The sequence below is a fragment of the Dromaius novaehollandiae genome, chromosome 7 (assembly GCF_036370855.1).
Source record: "Dromaius novaehollandiae isolate bDroNov1 chromosome 7, bDroNov1.hap1, whole genome shotgun sequence".
NCBI classification, from domain to species: Eukaryota; Metazoa; Chordata; class Aves; order Casuariiformes; family Dromaiidae; genus Dromaius; species Dromaius novaehollandiae.
Genome location: NC_088104.1, coordinates 42,772,173 through 42,795,470, shown reverse-complemented (window position 1 = coordinate 42,795,470; position 23,298 = coordinate 42,772,173). Strand labels below are relative to the sequence as shown.

Genomic DNA, 23,298 nt, shown 5'->3' with positions numbered 1-23,298 from the left:
TGGATGGGACGGGCTTATAAAGTTCCCCTTCTATCAATCCAAAGACCCCTTCAAAACAACTCTGCTTCCCACGCTGTTCAGTGCTTGGGATGCTTTGTTGCTTCCTCTCGAGTCTGGAGTCATCTGTGGTGCAGTCTGCCATCTCTACCGGGTCCTGCAGACAGTCCTTTACCCCTTTCCCTCCTCCCTGCCACCCTCCAGCAAGAGTATTTCTGGGTGGCAGCTCCCACCCCCGGACCAAGCGAGTCAGGCCCCTTTCAAGCCACCGGGAATTAGGCGCCTCGTTTTTGCAGCTCCCTTTGAAAAGCTCCAGGCTGCAATTTCGAAACACGCCGCCAACGCCGCTCCTTCGCCAGCCTGCCCTCGTCGCTGCCGTCATTCCCATGGCTAGCGGGGCTTGGCAGCTCGCGCGTGGGGGGGATCATGCGACTTGCCCAAAACCACACAAATAGGGGCAGCTCCGGGGCGTCTGGGCTGCCCTTCAGCTTGCTGGCTGAGCCTGCCTCGATGGCTGAAGGAGAACAGCAGCTTATGTTCATTTATTTTACTGGAGCCAGCCTCGCGTGTAAAAAGAGAGTGTTGATAAGCGGATGATTTATCAGACCATCTCAAACGGCCGAGCAAGATTAGCAGCATCCCGCGGTGGCAGCGTGTCACGGGTAGTTTTTGTGGGGCGCTGGTCAGAAAGCCGTAGCAGGGGGGCATTTTGGGCCGTCTCCTGCACTGCTGGATTTTTTTTTTACGTGTGAGGAGGTGGCAAGTCTTCCTTAACCTATAGGAGCTCAAACAAGGGGGTCTCGGTGCGAAACCGCGCTGCCAAAGCCGAGGCGTTAGGCTGGGCCTTCTTGGGCAATGCTTCACGGCAGGACGTTGTCCCTTGACGTTTACACCGTCCTGGAGGAGGCCGGCGCTCTCGGTGCGGGCTCGCAGAGCCAGGAGGGGCAGGCGGAGCCCAGCTCTGCCCCTGCAGCCCCCGGTGCGCTCCAGCCAGGTGGGCTGGGCCAGGAAGCTCTGCCCCACGCTGCGACAGGCCCCCGGCGGGGGGGGAGGGTTGCTCCGCCGCTCCCGCCGATACAAACCCCCTTCCCGGCCCCCCGGGCGCTCGGTACGCGCCCGCCGCGGCGGGGGGAAAGGCCGGGGAGGGGCCCAGGGCGGCGCCGGCCCGCGGGGCGGCTCCGTCGCGGCGCCGCGGGGAGGGGCCGCCATTTTGCCCGCCCTGCCCGCCGCGCCGCGCCGCGCCGGCAGCGCCCAGGTAGGGTCCGGGGGCGGCGCGGGGGAGCCGTTAGCGCCGTTAGAGCCGTTAGCGCCGTTGCCCCGGGCACGGTGGCGCGCGGCAGCCGCGTGTGAGGGAGGCGGGCCGGCCCGCGAGGCCGGGGTCGCTGGGCGCGAAGCGGGTCAGGCGTGAGGCTTCAGCGGTGTGGGAGCCGCGCTAAACCTGGGGTTTCCTTTCCGTGGACGGACGTCTACGCGGTTGCGGTTTCTGACTTTCAAATAGCGAAAGCAGAAGGGGGGTAAATTTTGTTCTCGATTCAGAGGCTGGTATTGGTGATTTGAAGGCAGAATCCGAGCAAACTTCAGACCAGCAGTTCTCATAGCTCTCAAATGCGGTATTCCTTAAGGTTAAAAAAAAAAAAGCTGTCTGGATATTCAGATGTTCCCTGTGCTTGAACTTGGCCGAGCGTTTGCCGATCTCTGAAGTGCCCCGCTGAGCTCCTGTTTCTGTGCGTGGAAGCGAAGCGCGTACGTGGGTGCTGCGCTGAATCGGGACCGTCGTAGCTGGCACCGGGGAGGCTGCTGGGTTGCAGGTCGCCCCTTCTTCCAGGGAAGAGCGGAGACCGCTGAGCCCTGGGCAGAAGCATCTCCCCCAGGCACAGCTGTAGCGTGTTGGGTGCTGGATGGTGCACACAGTCTTTTCGGGGAAGGGAGCAGAGCCAGGCAGTCTGTGAACAAGGAGCGTTTTGTTTGTGCTCGTATGCCAAAGGACCAGACGTTGGTCCCTGGCTTTCCTTCGTCTTATTTAAAATCTCAGTTGTTTAGTCAATGCAGTTTGCATTAGGGTCCTCTGCGTTTCGGCGGCCTCAGAGTTCACGTCAGAGATGATGTTGAGCCCTTTCCCGCTCCTGACCACAGTCTCGGGTGGATGGGGAATTGAAAACCACAACCCTGCTCAGACTTCTCCCGTGGGCAGTGAACAGGTCCTCTGTTTCTGTTTGGGGGTTTCTCACTGGGGGAAATGGTCAGTTCTTCCTCTTCCTAGACATGAAGTGTTGTCAAAGCGGCTTTTAGGCTTAAGTTTTCCTCTCTGTTGATCTCAGCTGACTTCCAGGCACCTCCTCTGAGTTACTTGAGACAAATGGAGTCCTTTGCTGTCATCTGGTTCACGATGTCATCTCCCCAACATCAGCTCTTAGCAGACAGGCAGTAAGTAGTAAGGGACAGGCGTTTGGGGTCCGTTTCTTCTTTTCAGCAATATCAGCTCTGCCTTTTTCCTAGTAAAGAGACCCCCTCTGAACTCTGGCAAAGCAGAAACCAGTTCGGTGGTGACACCCTGTATTTGCAGACAGCCCGAAGCAAGCGCTTGAGCCATGCATGAGCTGCTTCGTTTCTCAGGTGGTTAGCTCTCTAAAATTGTGCCTGCGTGCCTAAATATGGTTCATTTTTTGACCCTGCTAGTTGAGTGAACAGGAACGTCCAGTTAGCGGCCTTACCTGATAATTCTGACTTTTCTCTCGCGTCTTCTTTGGTGTTCAGGGTTTTGAGAGTGACTGGCAAAGCCTCCAGCCTCTTTCGTAGTGTTACTCTCTGTATGGACGGTGCCAGTCCAAGTCCCTGACATCAGCTGTAATCCTGGGCACCACATGAATTACATGTAAGACAAAGGAAGAAAAAAAACCTGTCTGAATGACCCTCTTGTTAATTTGCTAGGATTATTGGAGTTTGATGCCTTCAGCAAAACTTCCATGTCATCGTTGTCAAAGGGATGTGAAAACCTTAGAGTTTATTATAAATTGGTTGGGGCTAGTCAATGGGAACAAGATGAAGAGTCCTAGAATAGTGCGTCTTCTACCTCAAGACAAGATTCTTATGGCCTGTGTCATATTTGAGCTGTTCTTAAAGACTTCCATCTTTGCCTGTGATCCTTTGAAGTATTCTGTTCCTGGCCCAGTCCGTGAGCATTTCACATTTGAGATGTATTGAACCATTGATCTCCAGCACAACTCCCCTAAATCAGTGATGTTGAAATCAGTGACAAACTTTACCCAGATCCAGGCTGTGATGCTCAAAGGGTTTCTCAAATCGCATCTCCTAGACTGCAGGTAGGATTTGTGCACGGCTGCTGCCAATCTGTTTAGCCCAAAACACTCTGTGTTTTTTATCTGCTTCTGCTGGGTTGCAATAGGTAACAGTCCATTAAAACACCTGTGCCTAGAGTGGCCTTGAAGTCATGTTGATTCAAACGGAATTAACTCTCATTTGTTCAGCTACTGTTTACCTTGGTAATCCCTACGAGCTTTAGAGGGTGACAGCCTTTGCCAAGTATTTTACCGCCTGTCCACAGGTGGATGCTTGAATTACATTTTAAATCTCTGCAAATGGCACACTGACACAGGATCAAGTTCACCCAGTTCACTAGTGAAAATCCAAAGGTAGAAGGCTGTTCCTGTGCAAAAATTTAGGTCCCGGTGCGACCCTCGCCGCTAGCTTTTTGTAGGCAAGTGTCCTGGTTTCCCTTCGTACTAAGGCGCTACTCAGTGAACAGAAGTGGGGGAATTCACTACTTTTCAAAGGCAAGCCGAAAACAGAATAGGAACTGCTCAGTCTTGCTCGTGGTAGTAAAACAGATGTTTCCTAATCCTCCATGACTGTGGCTTTCTAACTGCAACCAATGTCAGAGCATTGTTTTCCGTGAAAAATAACCAACAGATGTTGAAGGACTGTTTTCTTTAAGCAAAGCTGTTGCAGTCATTCTGGTTGCCTCCACATGAGATGTGGTCATGCAGTAACATAACTAAATAGTCACATTAATAGTAAGACCCATGACAGTGCCGGGTGGGTCATGTACAGAAATAGCTGCTGCGTTGTACCTCGCTCTTCCCCCTCCTGCTTGTTCTGCTCTAGCATGACCAAGATGATAAGAGGTCTTTATAAAACTGCCAAGAAGCTGAAGGGAGAAGGAATGTGATCACAGACTTAAGAGTATCTCATGACTTGGAGATGACTGCAGAGAGGTGGAGGGAGAGACAGAGGCACCCGTAAGTCTGCAGCAAAGGTTTCCTCTGGGTCAGTAGCAAATGCTCCCTGCTGCCTTGTTTGTCGGAGCTGGGCTGCTTTTGCTCTGCTGCCCTGAATAAGGACCTTGTGTCCGCTTTGCCTGTGGCTTGAAGATGGCCTTGAGGAGGTGCCGCTCCTGGTCTGACTCGGTCTGGCTTTCAGAAACTCCTGCAGCCTGGCCAGGTGCCTGGGATGTCCATATGCCAGGAGCAAAGACACCCATCGGAGCTCTCTGTGGCCTGAGGAGGAAAGCTGGAGTAGGCACGCATGTAGATCAGCATATCCCCCCTAAGCAGCACTGCAGCGAGCCAGAGGCCTGCTTGTTGTTATATGCATGGGAAGACCCTGTTTTACCAACTCCGAGGCTGCCTGTGCATCACGCTGCACTGCAGTCGCCTCTGGCACAGCAGTGCCCTGCAAAGCGCGGGTCGGGCTGAGGTGGATGCAGCATGGGATGTACTTTTTATGCGCCCACAAGTCCTGTGGTATGATGCACAAATCGTTAACTGCATTTGACAGTCAACGGGGCTGTCTGCGTGCACAAACGCCTGCTTTTCGTGCAGGGTTGTGGGAACCTTAAAGGTGATACCCCAGATATCCCACTGTTTTATTATCTGACAGGACCAAAATCACAAATTGAGCCTAGGCTTTATCCTTACCTGTTTTAGCTTGTAATGCTTCTCTCTTCCGTTTTGCCAAGAAGAGGTCTAGGCCTCAAACGCGACTGAAATTAAGGGCTTTGGGCTGCCTTAGGCTTCCAGAAGTGCCCAGTTAGCAGGAAATACTTGATTCGCCTCATCCCTTCCACCCCATTCACATGTGATTACTGCAGGCTCTGGTGTCATCTGGCTTTTTTGCCTTGTGATATTAGTGTCAGTGTGATTGTGGTTCTGTTTTTTTTTTTTTTTTTTTCCTTTTCTTTTACGTGACTTCATAAGATTTGGGGGCCGTTATGCATGATTGTAAGAGGAAGAAGTGGCAGGGGAAACCACTGCGGTCAGGCAGATTTAATTTGCTTTCTCGAAGCAGAGGCTGTGCTCACTGGAAGCTGGCAATTGCTGCAAAATTCAACAAACTGCTTTGCAGCGGGAAAAAGATCTTTCTCTGCTGATTTATATACTGTTGTCTGGGGGAAAGGGGGGCTGCAGTTTCCCTACAGGAAAACACTTCCCAGGAAAATGCAATACTCGTGATTTGTTCTGAGGTCCTACATCCAGGAAGCTTCCCACGGGATGGTTTTCCAGATGAACTGAGGCTTTCTGGGGGTGCTGGCACTTCTGAGCACTTTGTTGGCACTTCGGTTTTTCAGGAGGCCACATCTGCCCAATTTTATGCAACCTTCCCCCTTATTCTGGGGGCTGCAACTGGTCACGAGACGTTGGCTGGTGCCCACCACCCCCTTCTCTGCTCGCCCTTGTATTTGGGACGGGTGCAAACCCAGGCGTTTGAGCTCTTGGCATAATTGTACTAAAAGGTCCTTGAACAGGGTCTCCTTGTGATGTTAATTAGTATCTATTGACCCGCTCTGCTGTTTGGATGCAGTGAGGCGCACTGGCTCTCAAATGCGCTTATATAAGGAGCTGCTCAACTCGTGTCTCGCTCCTGCCAATAAACTAATTGCTTTTGGTGGGATCGCATCTCTGCTGGCAGAGGAGCTAGAAATCAATTTGTGACTTCTAGCACAGATCGTATGTTCCCTTCCGCCATCTACCTCCAAGTTATATCTACAATAATTACTTTTTCAGCACGAAATTTGTCCAAGTTTGGATTCAAAGTCCTCTTCTGGCTCCATTCGTAGAGGTTAATCTAATCTTTGTTTCAAGTGAGTTTCCAGGGTAGATAATTCTCTGCACCACGTGGATAAAATGCAGTGGCCGAGTGGCGAAAAGCCTTCCCACCTGGCAGGGAGGGCGGCTGGCGGTGACAAGGCGACTGCTCCCGGCAGACTGAGCTGTCTTTGCCCGGCAGAATGCTTTTCATCCTCAGCGCTGTCCTCTTGCCCTTTGTTTAGCTGCCCGTCAGGGAGAAACAAATGGGTGAATGTTGATATTTGCTCTGATGGAGATGAGGAATGGTTTTCTCTTCTCATCCAAGTTCCAGGAGAGTTCTGCTCAGTGACACAGGGAGTGTTTTACCGAAAGAGAACAGCAACTAGGGTAATGAGGCCAGCTTTGGTCATTGAATTATTTCAATTTCAGTATATTCCTTCCAGTATGTGATGCATTCCAGCATTTTTTTTTTTAAGCCTGTCATACCATCTTTTCTTGGTAACTGTAAATCAGGGCAAGTCTGTCCTGTTTGCTGCAAGAAAAGCTCAGCTTCCCAAAACAGCAGTGCCCTTTCCATGAGAGTGATTGGAAACGCGTGGTGCCAGTATTGGCACGGTGACACTGGTGGTGGCATCAGCCCCCTCCCAAAGGACTGTGGCCTGCCTTCATGGGGGGGTGTCGGGAGGGGGGGTGTTTTAAGGTCGATTGGAGTCACACACCCCGTGTAAAGCAGACAGCTAGCCTGCAAACAAACGTTTCATTTAAGCAAAGCTGGGCAGACAAGGTCTGGAGTTGCCTGCAGCCCTGCCAGCGGGACCTGGGGGAAGGCAGGGCAGCTTTCCCGGCTGGCAGGGAGTATCCGCAGCTGATAAGCCCCGGCCAGTCCTGCTGCCTGCCTCCCAGGGCGGGCTCTCCCGGCAGACCGGCGATCGCGTTTTGAGGAGCTCGGTCGCCCCCCGAGAGCCCTGAATGAGCCGGGTTGTATGGACAACCTCGGAGGGGGAGCCGGGCTCTCCCCCTCTCCCGGCGCCCTGTCTCTGCTAGGGTGGGCGAGGAACGGGGCGGACTCGGGTCAGCGGAGCCGCCTCCTGCACGGCCCTGCCTGAGACACGACTGCTTTTGTCGTTTAGTTTCGGCGACACGAGATGGGAAGGAAGCTGGATCTTTCCAAGCTGACCGATGAAGAGGCCAAGCATGTCTGGGAAGTCGTTCAACGGGACTTTGATCTGCGGAAGAAAGAGGAAGAGCGGTTGGAGTGAGTATCTTCTCTGTGGGTTTTGCAAGGTTTGGCGACTCGCTGAAGGAAGCTGTGGCCGTAGATCCCTGTATGCCTGCTGAGGAGGGGATGTAGAAATGAAGCAAATAATTCGAGCTGTAGGCAAGGAGAAACAGCCAGGACCTGGCTGTGACTCACATGTAGTGATTAATAGGTTATCAGCTGCAAGGTGATGCCTTCCAGCTGCAAAGGTGCAAACTGGCATTCTTCCGTGGGGCGTGAGCGTTGACACAGATCCCTGTAGCACAGGCGGTTTATGTGTCTGAAGTATTTGGCCCCGCTGAGGAAATGCCCTTGGCTGGAGTCGGGTTTGATACTTGTGTGGTAGAACTTCACAGGGAGGACTTCAGAGCAAGCGGTCAGATTTGGCTCCGTTGCCTTTGCTTTATTTAATGGTTCTCGTGCATTCAGTAGCAGAGGGCAGTGTTCAGGGGGTTGGTGGGTCCTGGGAGTCTACAGACGCCTTTTGGAGGATCCTTGGAAGATAACTGAGAGGAGGAAACCTATTGTCAGTAGGCTTAAGTATGCTATACAGAGGTCTATGCAATTCGTGGAAAATTTTAGGGATCTGCAAATTGGGCAGAGATTGAAAATCACTGGAACAGCAAATTGAGATATCATCTAAATTCTTGTACGTAGGACGCTTGACAAAAGTGCTGGTTAAAAAAATGGCCTGCCTGATCAGTTGAAATTTGGGCGTGAGAAGATTCCCTGGCCTTGTTCGTCATTACCTTGAGCTTGGTTTCTTGGATTTATTTTAAGCAGCTGCAGCATCCCTGTTCAGCCTAGTTAGGGTTTGGCTATGTTTTCACTGTTATCTGAATGTGATAGCCAGTGCTCCAAGGCCACCTTTGGGCAGTGCTGCACTTCTGCTAACCCCACTTAGCTCTGAGTTTTGTGAGCCAGCCAGATGGCTCAGCTATCCTCTAGGGACTGAGAGCTCCTTGAGTTCTCTCTTTTAGATCAAAAAAGAGTGATAAGGGATTGCATGGGCGAGGGTCATGTTGCTTCGATCTTCACTTGGGAGATCTGCGTCTGAGCAGGGTCTAAACTCAGTCGGTGGAGGAGAGGAGGTAACAGGCACTTAAAGGTCAGTCCTGATGCAGAAAGGTGTGATTATTTATTTTCTGGTGAGTTTGTTAAACATGATGAATACCTGATGCTGGCTTCAGTCCAGCTGTCTTCATATGCAACATTGATGATTTATTGTTGATTTAGAAGAGAACTGCATCCTTTTATACCTTGTTTACAGGATTAGCAGTTTGCCGCTAAAGAAGAGTGAAAATCAGGGCCATTCATTTTCGATTTTACAGCAGTTTTTTGGAGTAGTCAGCTTTTAGGTGATTGTTTTTCCAGTGAGAGTGAGATCTCGGGAAGCATCCTCAGAAAGCTGGCTGTCGTGGGCTTCCCACGCAGGACTGCCCGTTGCCTCTGTCTGGGGAACCACTTCTACACGGTGTTTCACGGCACACGTGTGAGCGCTTGGCTGGGGATGGGGGAGTCTGGGCGACCTGGGTGCGATCCCTCCCCTGCCGGAGGTTTCCCGTGTTTCTTTGAGCAAGTTCCCGGGTGACTCCAAGGGAGAGAAGGGCATTCTGCTGTTCCATGGGGTCACCAGGAGAATAAATACATCAAAAAAAATGGTCAGCAGCTCCACTACAGCAGTTTCAGGGACCAATTTAAGGCAGTTGGAATAAGATTTCCCTCAAGGATGTGTGCTCTGGGAGAAGCCAGTATTGATTTCAGTGGCCAGAAAAGCAAATAGGTTTGAAAAATTCACTTTTCATGACGTGCCAGACTGCATGGGAGCTTTTTGGTCTTACTTCTGCAATTTACTGTGTAATTTGATGATGGCTGGCGGGAAAACAGCTTCTTCTGTCGCAAAGGGGGTTTCAAAACTCCAAATTGTAGTGGGCTTCCTTGTGTTTCTGGTCGAAGCGGGTGACAGAAGCTCACAGGTGATCTGGCAGTGCGTACCTGCAGCTTACGGCACCTTTGCAGAGCTCGGTGAGAACTAGCACCCCTGGCTGGCAGCAGGCCAAAATTCCTGTGCAACCAGCTTGCACTGGCAGGATCGCCAGGCCGGGCTGTCTCATCCAGTGTCTGCTCGGAGTACCTGGTCCAGCCCAGGCCAAGGAGAGCCGATAGGGAACCGATACGCCATCAGCTGCAGAAAGTTCTCAGACACAAATTTTCAAATCTCCTGCTTACGTTTTGCCTAAAAAAATCCAGCCTGTGTGGGCGGCAGAGATAATTCAGTGTCATTGTCTATTGCCTTCCTCTGCTGGTAGCTCTGAAGTGCAGGATGGACGTAAGACAAGGGTGTTTTAAAAAAAATATATGATTACCCGGAAAGGCTAGGTGTCTCCCTTATGATGGCACTGAGCTTTACCTGGAGGAAAAAGGTGGGAGCAGACACTGCTATGCCCTGCAGCAAAGGTGGCAGCGATGCTAATTCCTCGCCTACGTGACCTTGGTGCCAGCCTGGCTTGTCCACTCCGGTGCCCACGAGGCTCCCAAAGTGAGTGCCAGGGTGGAGGGCGCAGAATCTGGGTTTTCAATTTTTGTTTTTCAATCTGGCCAGGCGCAAGCCGGCTCAATGCTCCCGAGCTCTGGGGCACGCCTGGAATGCTGCAGCCTCTAAAATGTCCTGTTCTACCACATTAATTGCTTTCTAGCCCGGAGGGTTTACGTTAACTCTGCGGTGTCTGCCACTGCTGAAGCTTATAGGGTAGAGCAGAGATTTGGTAAGCTCTAGAGAGGAGCATAAGGAAGGGTGCTTCTTGTGTGCAAGGTTTTGTTTTTTTCTGAAACAACTGGCTTTGCAAATGAAAGCCAAAGGCAGGAGGAAGTTTGGATCCAAAGTCAGTGTTAGGGAAATGAGCCCATTTTGTCTGAGCCTCCCCGAGGTCGCAGGCGGGATAAGCAGTCCCGTTTGTCCAGTCAGTGCAGGTAGGAGGTGATTCACATGAGTGGAATTTATTCTGTGAATACAGGCAAGTATCTCTCGACCTCTGCTTCCCTCACAGGCGTTGGGGCGCTGGCTTCTTCCAGTGCGGTGCGCATGCCGTTGGCTACCCGCGTTCCTGGGCCTGAGGCTGTTTGTCGGGCTCCTCGGCTGAGCTTGAAACTTGTGTGGCTGCATCAAACTCAGCCCCAGCTCAGGGCCCGCATCAGATATTTATATAACGCCTGGCACGGACTGTCAGACAAGTCCCCTGGGCCGGGAGAGGCTGCCATGCTCTCCCATGCCAGCCAAGAAGATGTGTGAGCATTTTTTTGCCTGGTACGAGTTGGGACATGATGTGACAGGCCTTTATTATTGCAGGACCTGCGGGCATACATCCTCTCGCTTTGCTCTGACCATCTTAATTTGTTTTTTCTTTCCCTAGGCCTGTCCCAACATGCAAGCCTTGGGGGAACATCCACCCCTCCTTGGTCTTTTTCTTCCCTTTCTGCTTCCCCTCTGTGCTTTCCTTTTTTGCAAAAAGCTATTCATCAGATGTGGACAAAAGCTTCAGCTGGCCAGACACTGCATTACCATGTGAGGGGAGTGCTTCGCCTGAGAAATTAAACAATGTCCGGGTTTTAAACAGGTTTGGCTGAGACTTGTCCTTCCTTCAGCAGCTCTTGTTGGCAAGGGCAAGGGGGTGAAGGGGTCTGACCAGCTCTGAAAACAAGAAAAAACAGTTCAGTGAAAGATTGGATCCTGCTGGAAACAGCCTGAGCATAGAGCGGAAAAGGACCACTGGGCACAGCCCAAAGCTTTGGGATAGCACCTGAAAGCCATGGCCAGGTAGGCCCTTTTTGCAAAGCCGTAGATCAATATTCAAAGGCAAGCGGTGTCCCTAAGAAATCTGCTTCCTCCTCTTTCTTTGTTTTTTAATCCTCTGGCTTGAACGCTGCCGTTTTGCTAGGGTGAAGAGCAGGGCACTGATTTAGGTACCTGCAGTGCCTGCTTAAAAAATAAATGCAGGTGTAAACAGGCCTGTTTCTTTGACTGGTGTGGTTAGAAGGTGGTTTGTAAAGCTAGCACGGTCTGCACCTTTGTGGGTTTTCTGTTTTGGGGTTTAATAGCCACATGTAAATTTACTGCTTAATATTTGCACTAAGTTGTCAGCAACACCGCTAGGATAGTGAATGTAAAAACTTGGTGTTCAGTTCATTCTTTATGCTGATTTTATATGTTCCAGATCCTCAGTTAATGTAAGTTGATAATGCTCCAGTGTAACAGCAAACACAGTCCAATGTGCTGGCAGCAAGCAGGTTATAAAAGTCTTCCCAGGAAAAAATGAGAGCTTATCCCTAATGAGCGAACTCATTTGGTTGAATGCAGATTTTCTGTTTGATTATATTCATGCCATCTGTGACGACAGACAGACAGACTGCTGTGGTGGGAGTCTCGGCATCCCGCGAGTCCGTGAAGGATCCCCACTCCATGCTGCAATCGCCCTGGTATCAGCCGCAGACTGGCACGACCTCACCAGTCTCCCCGCTCTCTGGCGGCTGGGAGGGCGCAAGAAGCAAAACGAGAAGTCTTGTGCTCCATGCTGGGCTTGTGAAGCAGCCTTGGGACCTTCCCGTCTCTCCGACCAGTCCTTGGGGCGGTGGGGGGAGGTGCTTTAAATCAACTGAGTTTTTGTCTTCTGAGCTGGCTTTGTTAATCTGGCACAGAAGCTTTCTGTTTCTTGGTTACACCCATCTCCGTTAGGAGGCCCCAGAGGAAAGTTTAGCAATGGTGTAGCTACCGGATAGGGTGCAAACCTTGTGAAGCCACCTGACTGCTTGAGGTTTCTGGCCCGGGCTGATTTTTCTCCTGGAAAATTCAGCTTCCTTACCCTGCCTCTACAGAAAACAAGCCTTCTATGACCTTCCCTACAAATCAAACACTGTCTTTAAACCATAGCCCACAAGACAAACATATCTGAGCGAGTGCGTTGCGCAGAGAACAAATAGAAAGCCTTCAGGTAGTGCAACAGGGCCTTGCCTTCAACATGGAGGTGCTTGCCGGCTCGGTAGGTTGCAATGTGTATTTTAGCTGACCCTGGCTATTGCTGAGGGTTCAGTCTTGGACTGAACCTGCGTGGGGACCTGCTCTAATAACCTGGTCTGGCTAGCCGTTGTGAAGCAGTGTGCCAGGAGAGCGTGCGCTTTGAAAGCGCTTGCTCTAGCTGGGCATTCACGGGTCTGGCATGAGCATCTCCTGCAGCCGCTTCCTCCAGAACAGCCAAAACGTCGCTGCATGTCACTTCTGCCTTTAATGAAAACCTCTGCTGAATTTAGCACCGAAGGTCTAGGTTGAAACCTGCTCAGAATGGGTGGTGAAATCCCATGGTGAAATCCCAGCAGCCCATCGCTCCAGCCAGCCAGGGTCAGTGCATGCAGGGGTTCCCTCTCTCCTTCAGGTTGTTCCAGGCTGCGGCTTTCCAGAGCCCTAGCTCATAGCCAGGCATTTCGAATGTAACCCGTTTTTCTGAACTGTGGATAGTTCTCTAGTCAGATCATTCCTACGGTTGCTTGACACGTCCTTTTTAATCTCTGATTGCTTTTTGTTGCAATGAATTCCAGAAAAGCCTTTAATTCCCGGCTGGACTCCAGGCTCAAAGGTCACGGTGGGTTGGGATGCGGCCAGAGTCTTTGTAAGAACAGTTGCTCTGCTGGGGTTCCTGGCATTCGTGGTCAATACCTTGTGAGGGGAACGGGATGGATTTTGGCACAGCCAAATTGTGTCTGAAATTTAACAGTGGCGGTATAGTAACTTGCTGTGAATCTGGAGCCCAGCATCACTTCTTTGCTCAGCTCTGCTTATTTAACCCGTGACGTGTTGCTAAATTAGATCTGCCCTACAGCTGTTTCCACAAGCTGCGGGACTCGGGACGTTCCCTGGAAAATCGTTCCCTAAAATGATTAAGTGTTACGGAGTATGCCATGTGAGAGGTTGCAGAGCTCACTGAGGTTATATTGTGTTGGAAAAAGCACCCAGGGTGAATTAAAAAAAATAACATGGCAGAGAAATTCTGCTCATGGATACACCAATGTAAAAATTGGAGCAGTACCACTTGTTTCCTTGGGGTTGCTGCAGATTTACAACAGTGAGAACGGGAACAGCATTTGGGCTGGTGTTTGCCTGATAACTGTGTTCACTGACCCCCAAGGCTGCAGTCAGAGTTATTCTTGGCCCTGCTGTGCCTGTATCCCTGTCTTATCCCTGACGCATGTTCCTTCGTTCGGGATTTTTCCGCAGGGAGCTGAAATGCCAGATTGACAAGGAGAGCAGCAAGAGAGAGTTCCTGACGAATCAGTCTCACCTAAACGAAACCCACTGCGTCCACTGCCTCCAGCCCTTCAAGTTCCTGCTAAACAGCAAGCGACAGTGCCTGGACTGCCGTTTCTACACCTGCAAGAACTGCAGCCGCTACAACAAAAAGGAGCAAGGCTGGGTCTGCGACCCCTGCCGCTTATCCAGGTACCGGCCGGCCAGCATGGCCCCTGGCGGGGTATCACGGTGGAGGTGAGAGGCAGGGCAGGCCTTTGGGCTAAGGCTCGGGAAATCCTCTGTTCCTGAGCTCCGCATCCCCGTGAGGCTAGCTGGAAAACAGGGCCTGTTTTTGTTAAAGAAATCGGAGAGACAGTTGTGCCGCATGGATGGACCTCACAGGTTTGCAGGGAGACATCTACACCTTTCAAACCCAGCTGGTCACTGAACAGCCAGCTAAACATTTGTACACTCTCCTTTGCCCACAGCAGGCAAAAAAAATCTGCCTGTGCCCACTCAGGTGGTGAGGAAACAAATGCTGCAGTTTTCCTTTCTCTGTGTCCGGTATTTGCTTCCTGTTCTGCTAAGGGCATGGGAGTCCCTGTATTAAGGGTTGATGAGTGCTGGGTGAGGGCCTGCTTGTACCGAGTGTGGCTGTGCTGGTTCACCTGTACATTTTCTCTCCTCTCTTCGGGCAGGGTTGTGAAGATTGGGTCCCTCGAGTGGTACTACGAGCACGTGCGGTCCCGTTTCAAGCGGTTTGGAAGTGCCAAAGTGCTGCAGTCACTCCACGGCAGGTTGCAGCCAGGTGAGGAGCAGGGTTTCTCCTGGCCGGCTGCGCGTGGGTGCTGAGCAGACGTCCGTGCAGCATTTTGAACAGACCTGCCAGCGTCCAGCCAAGATTAGGCTGGGGTCAGTCTGAGTTGCCATTTGGCTGCAAGGCGAGAGTTTGAAGTCATCTGTCACCCGCATCCGAGGGGCTCCAGGATTTAATCCTCACTGCAGCAAACCCCCTTCCCTGAGACTGCAGGTGCAGCCCGGCACTGAGGTTTCAGCCGGCTGGGGATGGTGTTTGCGGTAGCAGGGAGCGTTTGTGGTCCCGGTTGTCAGCAGGTGGCAGTGCTTTTCAGGTTTTAAACCTCTTCCCCTCTTCCTCTGCTCTGCCTGTGGCTAGCTGGGATTTGTGTGTGGCTAGCCATGATTTCGACCTGTACAGCTGCTGTGTTTCCTCAGCAGGAGACAGGCGAGCGTAATGAAAGGGGAGCAGAGGGAGGCCTGTGGCACATGCTTTTGAGACTGCTCAAAAATACTGGGGGGAGGAAGCGGACCTTCAAAGTGGCATGTTCGTACTGAGAGCATCTCTGCGGATGTCCTTTGTGGAAATATTTTCCCCTGTTAAGGTTTAAGATTTTGCCACAGAATTCAGAATATTTCACGCTTAGTTTTCAAATTCTTACATCCTGCAGGCTGGAATTATGTAAGAATTGCAGCCCTTGCTTTTCTTTCTTCTGATTCTTTTGGCCGCAGAAGAGAGCTTGTGAAAACAACCCGCATTTAACCTGCAACTTCAAAAAACAGAGGGTGGCTAGAGCCAGTCCTTGTTTTTTCCCGCGATCTAATGATTTTCACAGCTAATCTGCCAAAGCTCTGGCCTGACAAAACTGTATCAGAATTAGTGAGTTAGATATCACCATTGCTATGTTCTTTAGAGCCTTATGGGTCTTGGTTATTTCTCAGATTGGTCTGATAGCATGTGAACATATGTTCACCATTGCTGTTAATGCAGTGTTATTTACTGGATAGCTTTTAGTCGTCGTAGTACTTTGTCTATTGCCTTTACAAAACAACGTGTGTAAAGTAATTTTATTCCCCTGATGGAAAGCCACGGAAAAGTTTGCACCAACAGCATGAGCGCGAGCTGATTCAACCAGTCTGATTGTTCTTTTATCCAGACCACTCGATGCAGAAACGCTGTAAAAGAGTGTGGAGGGTAGCAGCATTGAATAGGAAATTAAAGGACTGAGGAACAGTTTATGCAGTGTTCTGTCTGAAAATGCATCAGACCACACAGCAAGGACAATCCGAGAGAGAACCAAACTGAGCATGAAGATTACAAAGCTAGGAATCTATAAATTGAGAATCTGATGTCTTCTCGAGAAAGACAAATTATTTTGTTATTGTTACTTAACACTGCTGAAGTGGCTTGGCCCTTGAGCAAGCAAGAACATCCTCATGGGATGTGTCTCTGGTTGCAGGTGAATTGGCAGAATGATGCTAGGCCATTGCATTTTGAGTGGCCTTATGCCATTTGCCAGCCCAGCCATGGCTTCCCCTCCTGCCACATCCCCAGGTGGTGGTATGTTTCATTAGGCCTGTGGAAGTAGTGGCAATAAGCTCTTCCATTTTGAGAAGTCAAGTCCTGTCTCCCAGTACATGGTTTTTTTTCTCTCTAAAGAGTCTTGCTGATTGTGTCTTGTGATGGTTAGAGAGTGGGAACTGCAGTTAATTTTAGCTCAGAGGCTTGTTCTCTGTATGGTACCTGGAGAAAATGTATTTATTTTTTTTCGCCAAATTTTTCTTCTCATTTAGGTCTTCATGACAGAGTCTACAGCCTGCCAGACATTAAGAGTAAGTTTTTTTTCTGGACTACTGTTTAAAAGAGAATTGCAGCAGGTGGCTTCAAATCCAAGACAGGTTCTCAATGCCTTTTGCTTTTCATGCCCTCTGGCCGTGGAGCACACTAGACCTGAGGGTGGTCCCCGAGGTGCGGGCACACAGTGGCTCCTGCTGTGGTCCCTTCCATGTCTGTGAGAGGCAGAGCTTGAAGGCAAAGCAATGAGAGCCCATCCAAGCTTTTGCAAGATGAAGTGCTACCTGTAGATATCTGCACTGCTGCCTAGGAGCTTCACCTCAAAAAGCCACTAGCCTTAGACTGTGGTGTCACTGCGTGCCAGCCTCAGCAGTGAGGCTAGCGTAGGAATTGGCTGCCCATTTTCCATGCTTCATCCCCTTCTCTTTAGTTATGCAACCTGCTGGCCATGCTGCAGTGTGTGGAAGGAGAGGGGGAAAGCGGTACCCCTAATCCAGCCCTTTTCAACCCAGATAAGAAGCACAACCTTACCTGCAAGTGCACTGGTGTGCCCCAGGGGAAAACTGCGAGGAAGGGAGGAGGTGCTGAAGTTGCCCACGCACGCTGTGCCGTTGTCTTCCTCCAGGTGAATGCCAGCTCCCCACCAGCGGTGGGACTGGGGATGACAGTGACAATGAAGATGATGTCCTTCGTGGAGCTGAAGCAGAGTGCCACAGCAGAGTGAGCATTTCAGTGTGCGGCCTGTTCTGCCTGCCTTTGTGCCCTCACCCCTTTCTGGCCTTCCTTGGGTGGTGGTGGCTCTCTGTGCCATGTTCAAAATTGCGGCCCTCCTTCTGTTTCCATTCGCTGAGATAAACCCCTTTTTAGTCTGTACAGAAACAGCCCAGTCCGTAAAAAATCCAGATACTTGTCCTCTGGAAAAAAGGACCTGTTCCTGACACTCAGGAAGTCTTTAATAGATATGAAAGTCCTAGCTCCTACCCATACCCACCTCTTTTTTTTTTACTAGAAAAACAGATACTTGATAAAACAGCAAAGCATAGGGCTGGGTCTTGGGAGACCTGTTTTTTGCCCTTAGCTCTGAGAGAGTGTCTGCAGTATGTTCTTGAGCAGTTTGCTTCTCTGGGCCTCTATTTCCCAGTCTGTAACCTGCGAGCTGCAGTAAAATCCACCCTTTATAAAGGGCTCAGAGGTAAAAAGCTCTGTGAATACAGTTGGGATTATTATTAAAAGTGAAAGATGACTTCTTAAATATGTCCCTTTCATGTCTTTAAAAGGTCAGCTTTTAGCCCATTCAGGAGTGTATCAGTTTATCTCCTGGGTTTTTCTGGGACTGTGTGCATAGATTGAAATGCAAATTAAGAACTCCTGATATGAAGTGTGTTTATCCTTGCAGCGTATGTGAAATCTGCCTGTGTATTTGGAGTGCTAATACCATTCTATACATGCTGTTGTATACGTACCATTTCAGCCTGTGGCTATGGGTATTTGCTGCATTTCATAGACTCGATACCTCAGTTTGATCTGTTCTCATAAAGCCTTGGAGGCTTGCCCCTGACTTATGCCCTGCCTGGAGACAGGGAAATGCTTCAGGATTCAAATGCAGCTCCTGGACTTTCCTCTGAGGCATAGCCTGGCCAGCTTTCCCATAGTGCCTTCATAAAGCAGGAGAGTTTCTCACTGCCTGCTCAAAGCCTCGATCCTCATCCAAAGATTGTGGAAATCAGGAACCCTATTTTCCTCCAGTATGAGCAAGCACACGGCATGCACATGCTGTCCTTTATACCCAGCTCCCTGCACACAGGAGACCAGAGCCCTCCCTCCCCTTTTCTTCAAGATCAGCTGAGTTTTATGCTGAATTTTCCTTTCTTCTACGCTGCCTAAGATGCGCAAGACAAAGCGCCTGCTGTCTGTTCATCCCTTTGATTTTGAGCTGGACTCAGACTACTCTGCTCAGTCTCGCCGCCAGTCTGTGCAGCTTTCTCCAGCAGCCAGCAGCCCAGATGGCTTCCAGGTACTGGGAGAGTGGTGGAGGGTTGCACTTCTGTCTCTCCCTCCCTCCCTCCTTGCTACCTCTGTTACCTCCTCCAGCTATCCGATTGCATGGTGGTTTGGGTAGGTGATGACATTCTCTCTTGTCCTGCTTGCTGTCCCTTCTTCCAATTTAAGAAGTCCTTTGTCTAACATTGAGTCAGAGGTAGGACATCAAACTGCAGTGAGGACAAGCAGTAGCATGGGACAGGAAGAGTTTCTCTGGCCTTCCTTCTGATTTTTTCTGTTGTCCCAAGGCTATGGGCTACCTTAGTTTCCAGCTATTTCTTTCAAGTTGAACATTCAGTATTCAGTGAATGAAATGAAACTGTCCTTCTCTCCCATCATCCCCCATGCTTTTTGGCTGTTTTCTCCATGTGGTGGCACTAGGGATGTAGTCTGCCAGCAGCATCAAGGGGCAGGGGCACGCTACCTTTGTGAAACTCCTACAAAGCTGGCGTGACCCTCGTGAGGGTACCTGTGGGACAGGAGCCTGCAGCAGGTGGAGGAGAGAATATGGAGCACAGAACTGTGTGAACATTAGCTGCTGCTTTTTTTTTTCCCCCTTGCTTGGGAGTTACAAAAAATAAATGAATTTTAAAGGTTGAGAAGGAGGGGAGGAGTTGTGTTCAGCTTTCTTGGCATTCTCAGTTAAACTGTAGAGGATGGGGCCTATGTTTTGGTATGCCATGGCCTGCTCTCGTCATAAAACAGGTTGCTGGGTAAACGCCTCAGCCCTGCAGCAGGAGCGCAGAAGGAAGCTCAGAGCATCCCAGAGGCAGCTGCATTCCCCAGGCTTTGCATCCCCTGTTGGGAGCACTGTGCTAGGGGCCTGGGCTCCCAGGCCTCAGCAGGACCCGCGGGAGGCTCTAGACGAGCAACTGCAATGAGCTGCACCTTGTGGTCCTGGCACCAGGGTTAGCCATCCCCGGCGTCCTAATCTCTGGGAGGGAATCCAGATAGGGCTGCCTGGGATGTGGCAAAAATTCTTCCAGCTTGAGATGTTTCGAATCAAGCTATTTGGGCTGTTTCTGTTTGCCTTTCCTGTTGAAATTTCACTTAAAAATTAAACAGCTTTTTTTTTTTAATGAAACTTTGATACTTTAAAGTCTGTTCCTGGGTAGAATCAGAATATGATGAATTATGTAATAAAAGGTTTTATACTTTAGTATAAACTGAGAAGAGTTTGGGATAAACAAATAGGTTCATTCTTTCTTTAGCTAAGCCTGCCCTTATGCTACTGAAATCAACATGAGTCAAGGGAGGGCTGACATCTGTCAAGATCATCTGAATTCAACTCAGGGGCTGCAGATTACTTGAGGGGCAGAAGGTTGTTATTGTTTTAATAAATGAGAGGATGTGGTGGTTTAAAAGACTAGATCTTGAAGACCAAGATTTTTCAGCCTAGCTGAAGGGAGCTTTTGCCTAGTTTTCATAAAAATTAACACTGCCCCCTGGCAGTGGTTATAGGTGTTGCTGGGGGTTCACCAGCAAGATTAAAAAAAGGGCAGTTTTTAATCTGAAGTTTTAAGAATTGTCATTATAAAAGGTCAATGTATGCATTTACTGGAGGTCAAAACTAGGATCTGTAACTCAACAAGGGAATGGCAGAGAGCGTCCTCATGACAGCTCCTCAGCAGCAGTCCTCATCTTTCAGGCCTTCCCAGATTTCCCTGACTCCGCTGAAGACGCCTCCCAGAAGGAGTCCATGATCGCAGAGGCAGATCTGGCAGCGGTCTTCCACCACATCTTGCAGGAACAGGGACAGCACACGAGTCCTCCAGAGCGGGAGTTCAGCACAGAGGTTCGGCTCACGGTCAATTCACGGAGAAGGAGCCTGGAAAGAAATGCAAAACCTGGTAGGTCTCTCTGGCCAGACTTCTGTCTCTTTTTGGGGAGGAATGGCTGTGAGAGTAGCTGGACCACAATGAAAATATCTGGTTTTTGAACAACCCAAAAGCATCATGAGGTAAACATCTTTCAGCACCTCAACAATGCATAAAGGGTAGAGTCCAAACCTGGGCTCCAGTAAAACTGGAAAAGGCAATAGCAGCTTTTGATGAGGAGCCCAGCTGTTTGGGCGGTGAGGGAGCAAGGATCACGTTCCTTGTTTCCACCCCTATCTTGGTAGGGCCCTGCTGAGCTTGTGCTGTGCCATCCTTAGGCTCTGCTGTCAACACAGTCTCTCTGCAGGAGCATCTCCTGACAAAAGATGGAAATTGTCATTTGAAGATAGGCCACATCATTAGCTTGTCCTAGGAATGTGACCAATGTCTCAGAAGTAACTTCAGGGTATGACTTGCTTGTATCTTTGTACTGAAGCCTTCTCTCCCCGAAGGCAGCCCCTGGAACGAGCAGCCTCGGTCCCCCTACTCTGCAGATATGGACACCTCTGATGAGGATGCAAAGAGACCCCAGAAGTTCACTAGCTATGCATCCCATTACGTGAAACGCCGGAACAGAGCCTCCTCCCAGGAAAATGTCAGCCACTCTGGAAATCAGGTATCAAGCAGCTGTTAAAGCTCTTGTAAGACGAGGTTGATGGCCATGCCTGTTGCCATAAACTGTGCTTGTTCTTTGTGAGGTGCAGGATGGTGCCGTCTGGTTCAGAGAAGACGCAAAAGCAATGGTGGCAAACTGGATGCACCACAGCAGTCTCCAGGCCAGCATTGACTGGAATGGGAGCACAGGCAACTGGTGTGCCCTAACCTTCCGCAAAACCATTGCCCCTGCTGCCTAGGGGTGATACTGTGCCCATGCTTCCCATATGTGGGTCCAACAGAGCAGGGTGGATCCCAGATCTCCACAGACTAGGGATTCCTCCCTCTCCCTGCACAGCTCAGAGCCTGGACAGGCTGGGAGTGTAGCCACTCTGCGTTGCCAGAGCAATACAGTGGGGCAACCTAGGAGCTGGCTCTTCTAGGTGCCATATTGTGGCTGCATGGCACTGGCAAGATGAATGCCCAGGCCGTGTTCTGCCCTCTGTGTTGTGAGGTTCTTGCCACAGTGGCCATGAAATGGAGTGCAGGGCTGAGACCTCTGAAGGTGCATTTAATGCTCGCTCATTCCAGTTGAGGGAGAACAGACTTTTCTCTGCCGTGTTAGTATTGTGCAGAGATACTCTGGAGCTCTGTTCTTCCTCTCCCAAGCGCTCCTTCCAGCCCTGGCACTTCTACATTCATGGCAAAGAGAAAATCAAGCACCGTTGTTCCACTTTGCAAATGCTGTTGCTGTAATAACAACGCTGCCTTCAATGCTGTTAATTTACCAGCTGTCCCTGTTAACCTGTGAGTTGCCTGTAGTTGTCTGTGTCCCCAAAAAGACCTTTCTCAATTGAATGTACTGGTGCTCTATGATCAGAACAAGGCTTGGAGAGGGATATTTAATCAGTCTCAAGATCCTTTTCTTTTGCAGCGTGGAGTGTTCCAGCCCCAGTAGGACTGGGTCAGGCTGACTTGTCACATCCCTCTCCTGAATGATAATAGGGGAACTGTCTAGAGAAGGATGTCTGAAAGGCTGTGAGCACGTGTGTTAATTGTAAAGCAGGGACCTGGAGTTCTTGATGCCACCTTTAAGAACGGTTGGTTTGGCACAAAGCCTCCCTCAGCCCTCTTAAGCAGCAAAATGCACATTGGTGTTTCACTGCACAGGTACACGGGAAAAGCCAACTGCTGGTTTCCACTTACAACTGGTAATTTTGCATATGCTGGTGGACACCTCTGGATGATCAGTGTGGGGGGAATCCGTAGCCATAGCTCTCCCTCAGCACCACAATTCATGTGCCTATGTGGGGAAACCGTACCTTTCCTTTGGCTTTATTTTTCTCAACATATGTTTTAATTAGTGAATGCCCCTCATTTTCCAGTCAGCAGTAAATGGAAGAACCTTGGATTGGGTGTCCCTAATGAGACCATGGTACGTTAGGCATGAAATGTGCACAGTGCTTTGCAGTGGGGAAATGGGGCCAAATTCCTACCAACACTTCAGATGACTTCCTTCATCAGCTGGGCAAGCTCTCACCTAAGAGCGCCTCAGCATGTTTTGGACCAGCGTGTTTTGCTCCATCTCACCTGTCTGAAGGCTGTTGTGGAACCTTGCCACTCTAATGGTTAGGAGACATCTTCTAATTCCCAATTTAACCCCATTTGTTCTCATGCCAACATCATTCATTAGCTTAATTAGCTCTTCATCCTTCCTGCCCTTTATGCTGCTGATGTGTTTACAGCTAGCAACCACCTTCCCGTGCAGCCTTTCCCTCTCCCAGCACAACAAACCAGGCTCCATACTGGCCCATTAACTTCAGAGTAACACGTGCAGCACTGTTGCTGTTGGCCGAGGAGAGGCCAGGTACCAGCCCAAAGAAGAGAGCGAGCGAGAACATCTTTCAAATCTCAGAGTGAAATCACTCTTCTGCAGCAGACGAGAAAACACAGGTTTCAGTGCTAGCCTGCTCTTTCATATTGGCAGAGCTGAAAGTGGTTCAAAAGAGGTTGGTTTTCTTCCTTTCGTCCACAGGACGGAGGGGCTGAGACTTGCAGCAGTGCAGAGACAGGCCAGGAAGGGTTCAGGACAGTGAGCTGCAGACTGTGTCCTCCTGAGCTCACCGTGCCTTTCGTGCGGGTTCCTCAGAACATGAGTCTGAACTGAAAATTGCCATGATTCTTTTGCCCACACTGGGCTGCTTTTGATTTTGCTTTAACCCTGGGGAGGGCACAATTTTCAATCCTGAACACAAGAAACTTACCTTTTCCAGTAACAAAAGCAAAGACTGTCCCCTGGTCCTGTGACTCCAGGAGCTGAAGGTATGCAAACAAATTTTTTTTTAAAAGCCTGTTTTTAAAAAAAAGCTCTCAAACCTGACGAGACCTGTGAAGAAGCCCGAATTGGTGGGAACACCGCAGCTGCATAAAAAACACTTGATTTCAGCAGAGGCCCAGGTCTCTGGAAGCCCAGGTCTTTGGCTGCAGTAGGAACAGAGCCAAGCCACGGGGAATAGCACCAATTTACTGGTCAAGTTTCTCTTCAAAAGCCATTCATATTCTGCTCTATCTCAGGGGAGCTTAGTGGTTCTGCATTTCCAAAGCTTTGCCTGTCTCGGGCTGCT

General features: G+C 50.1%; 1 protein-coding gene across 11 annotated transcripts in view; it reads left to right on the top strand.

The window, feature by feature from the left end:
- Nucleotides 1–1,112: 1,112 nt before the first annotated feature.
- MLPH (melanophilin) overlaps nucleotides 1,113–23,298 on the top strand; it is a 40,359-nt gene continuing 18,173 nt past the window's right edge. For 2 of the 11 annotated variants that reach the window (XM_064515378.1, XM_064515376.1), the window contains exons 1-9: nucleotides 1,113–1,252; nucleotides 7,172–7,296; nucleotides 13,562–13,783; nucleotides 14,272–14,381; nucleotides 16,163–16,201; nucleotides 16,789–16,883; nucleotides 18,049–18,177; nucleotides 19,852–20,053; nucleotides 20,533–20,696. In XM_064515378.1, coding sequence (XP_064371448.1) covers nucleotides 7,187–7,296; nucleotides 13,562–13,783; nucleotides 14,272–14,381; nucleotides 16,163–16,201; nucleotides 16,789–16,883; nucleotides 18,049–18,177; nucleotides 19,852–20,053; nucleotides 20,533–20,696 — 1,071 coding nt within the window. In that variant the 5' untranslated portion in view covers nucleotides 1,113–1,252; nucleotides 7,172–7,186. Of the gene's footprint in view, nucleotides 1,253–6,846; nucleotides 7,087–7,171; nucleotides 7,297–10,958; nucleotides 11,114–13,561; nucleotides 13,784–14,271; nucleotides 14,382–16,162; nucleotides 16,202–16,788; nucleotides 16,896–18,048; nucleotides 18,178–19,851; nucleotides 20,054–20,532; nucleotides 20,697–23,298 lie in introns of those variants that run through there. The other 9 variants (XM_064515377.1, XM_064515375.1, XM_064515381.1 and 6 more) reach the window with 7 other exon arrangements.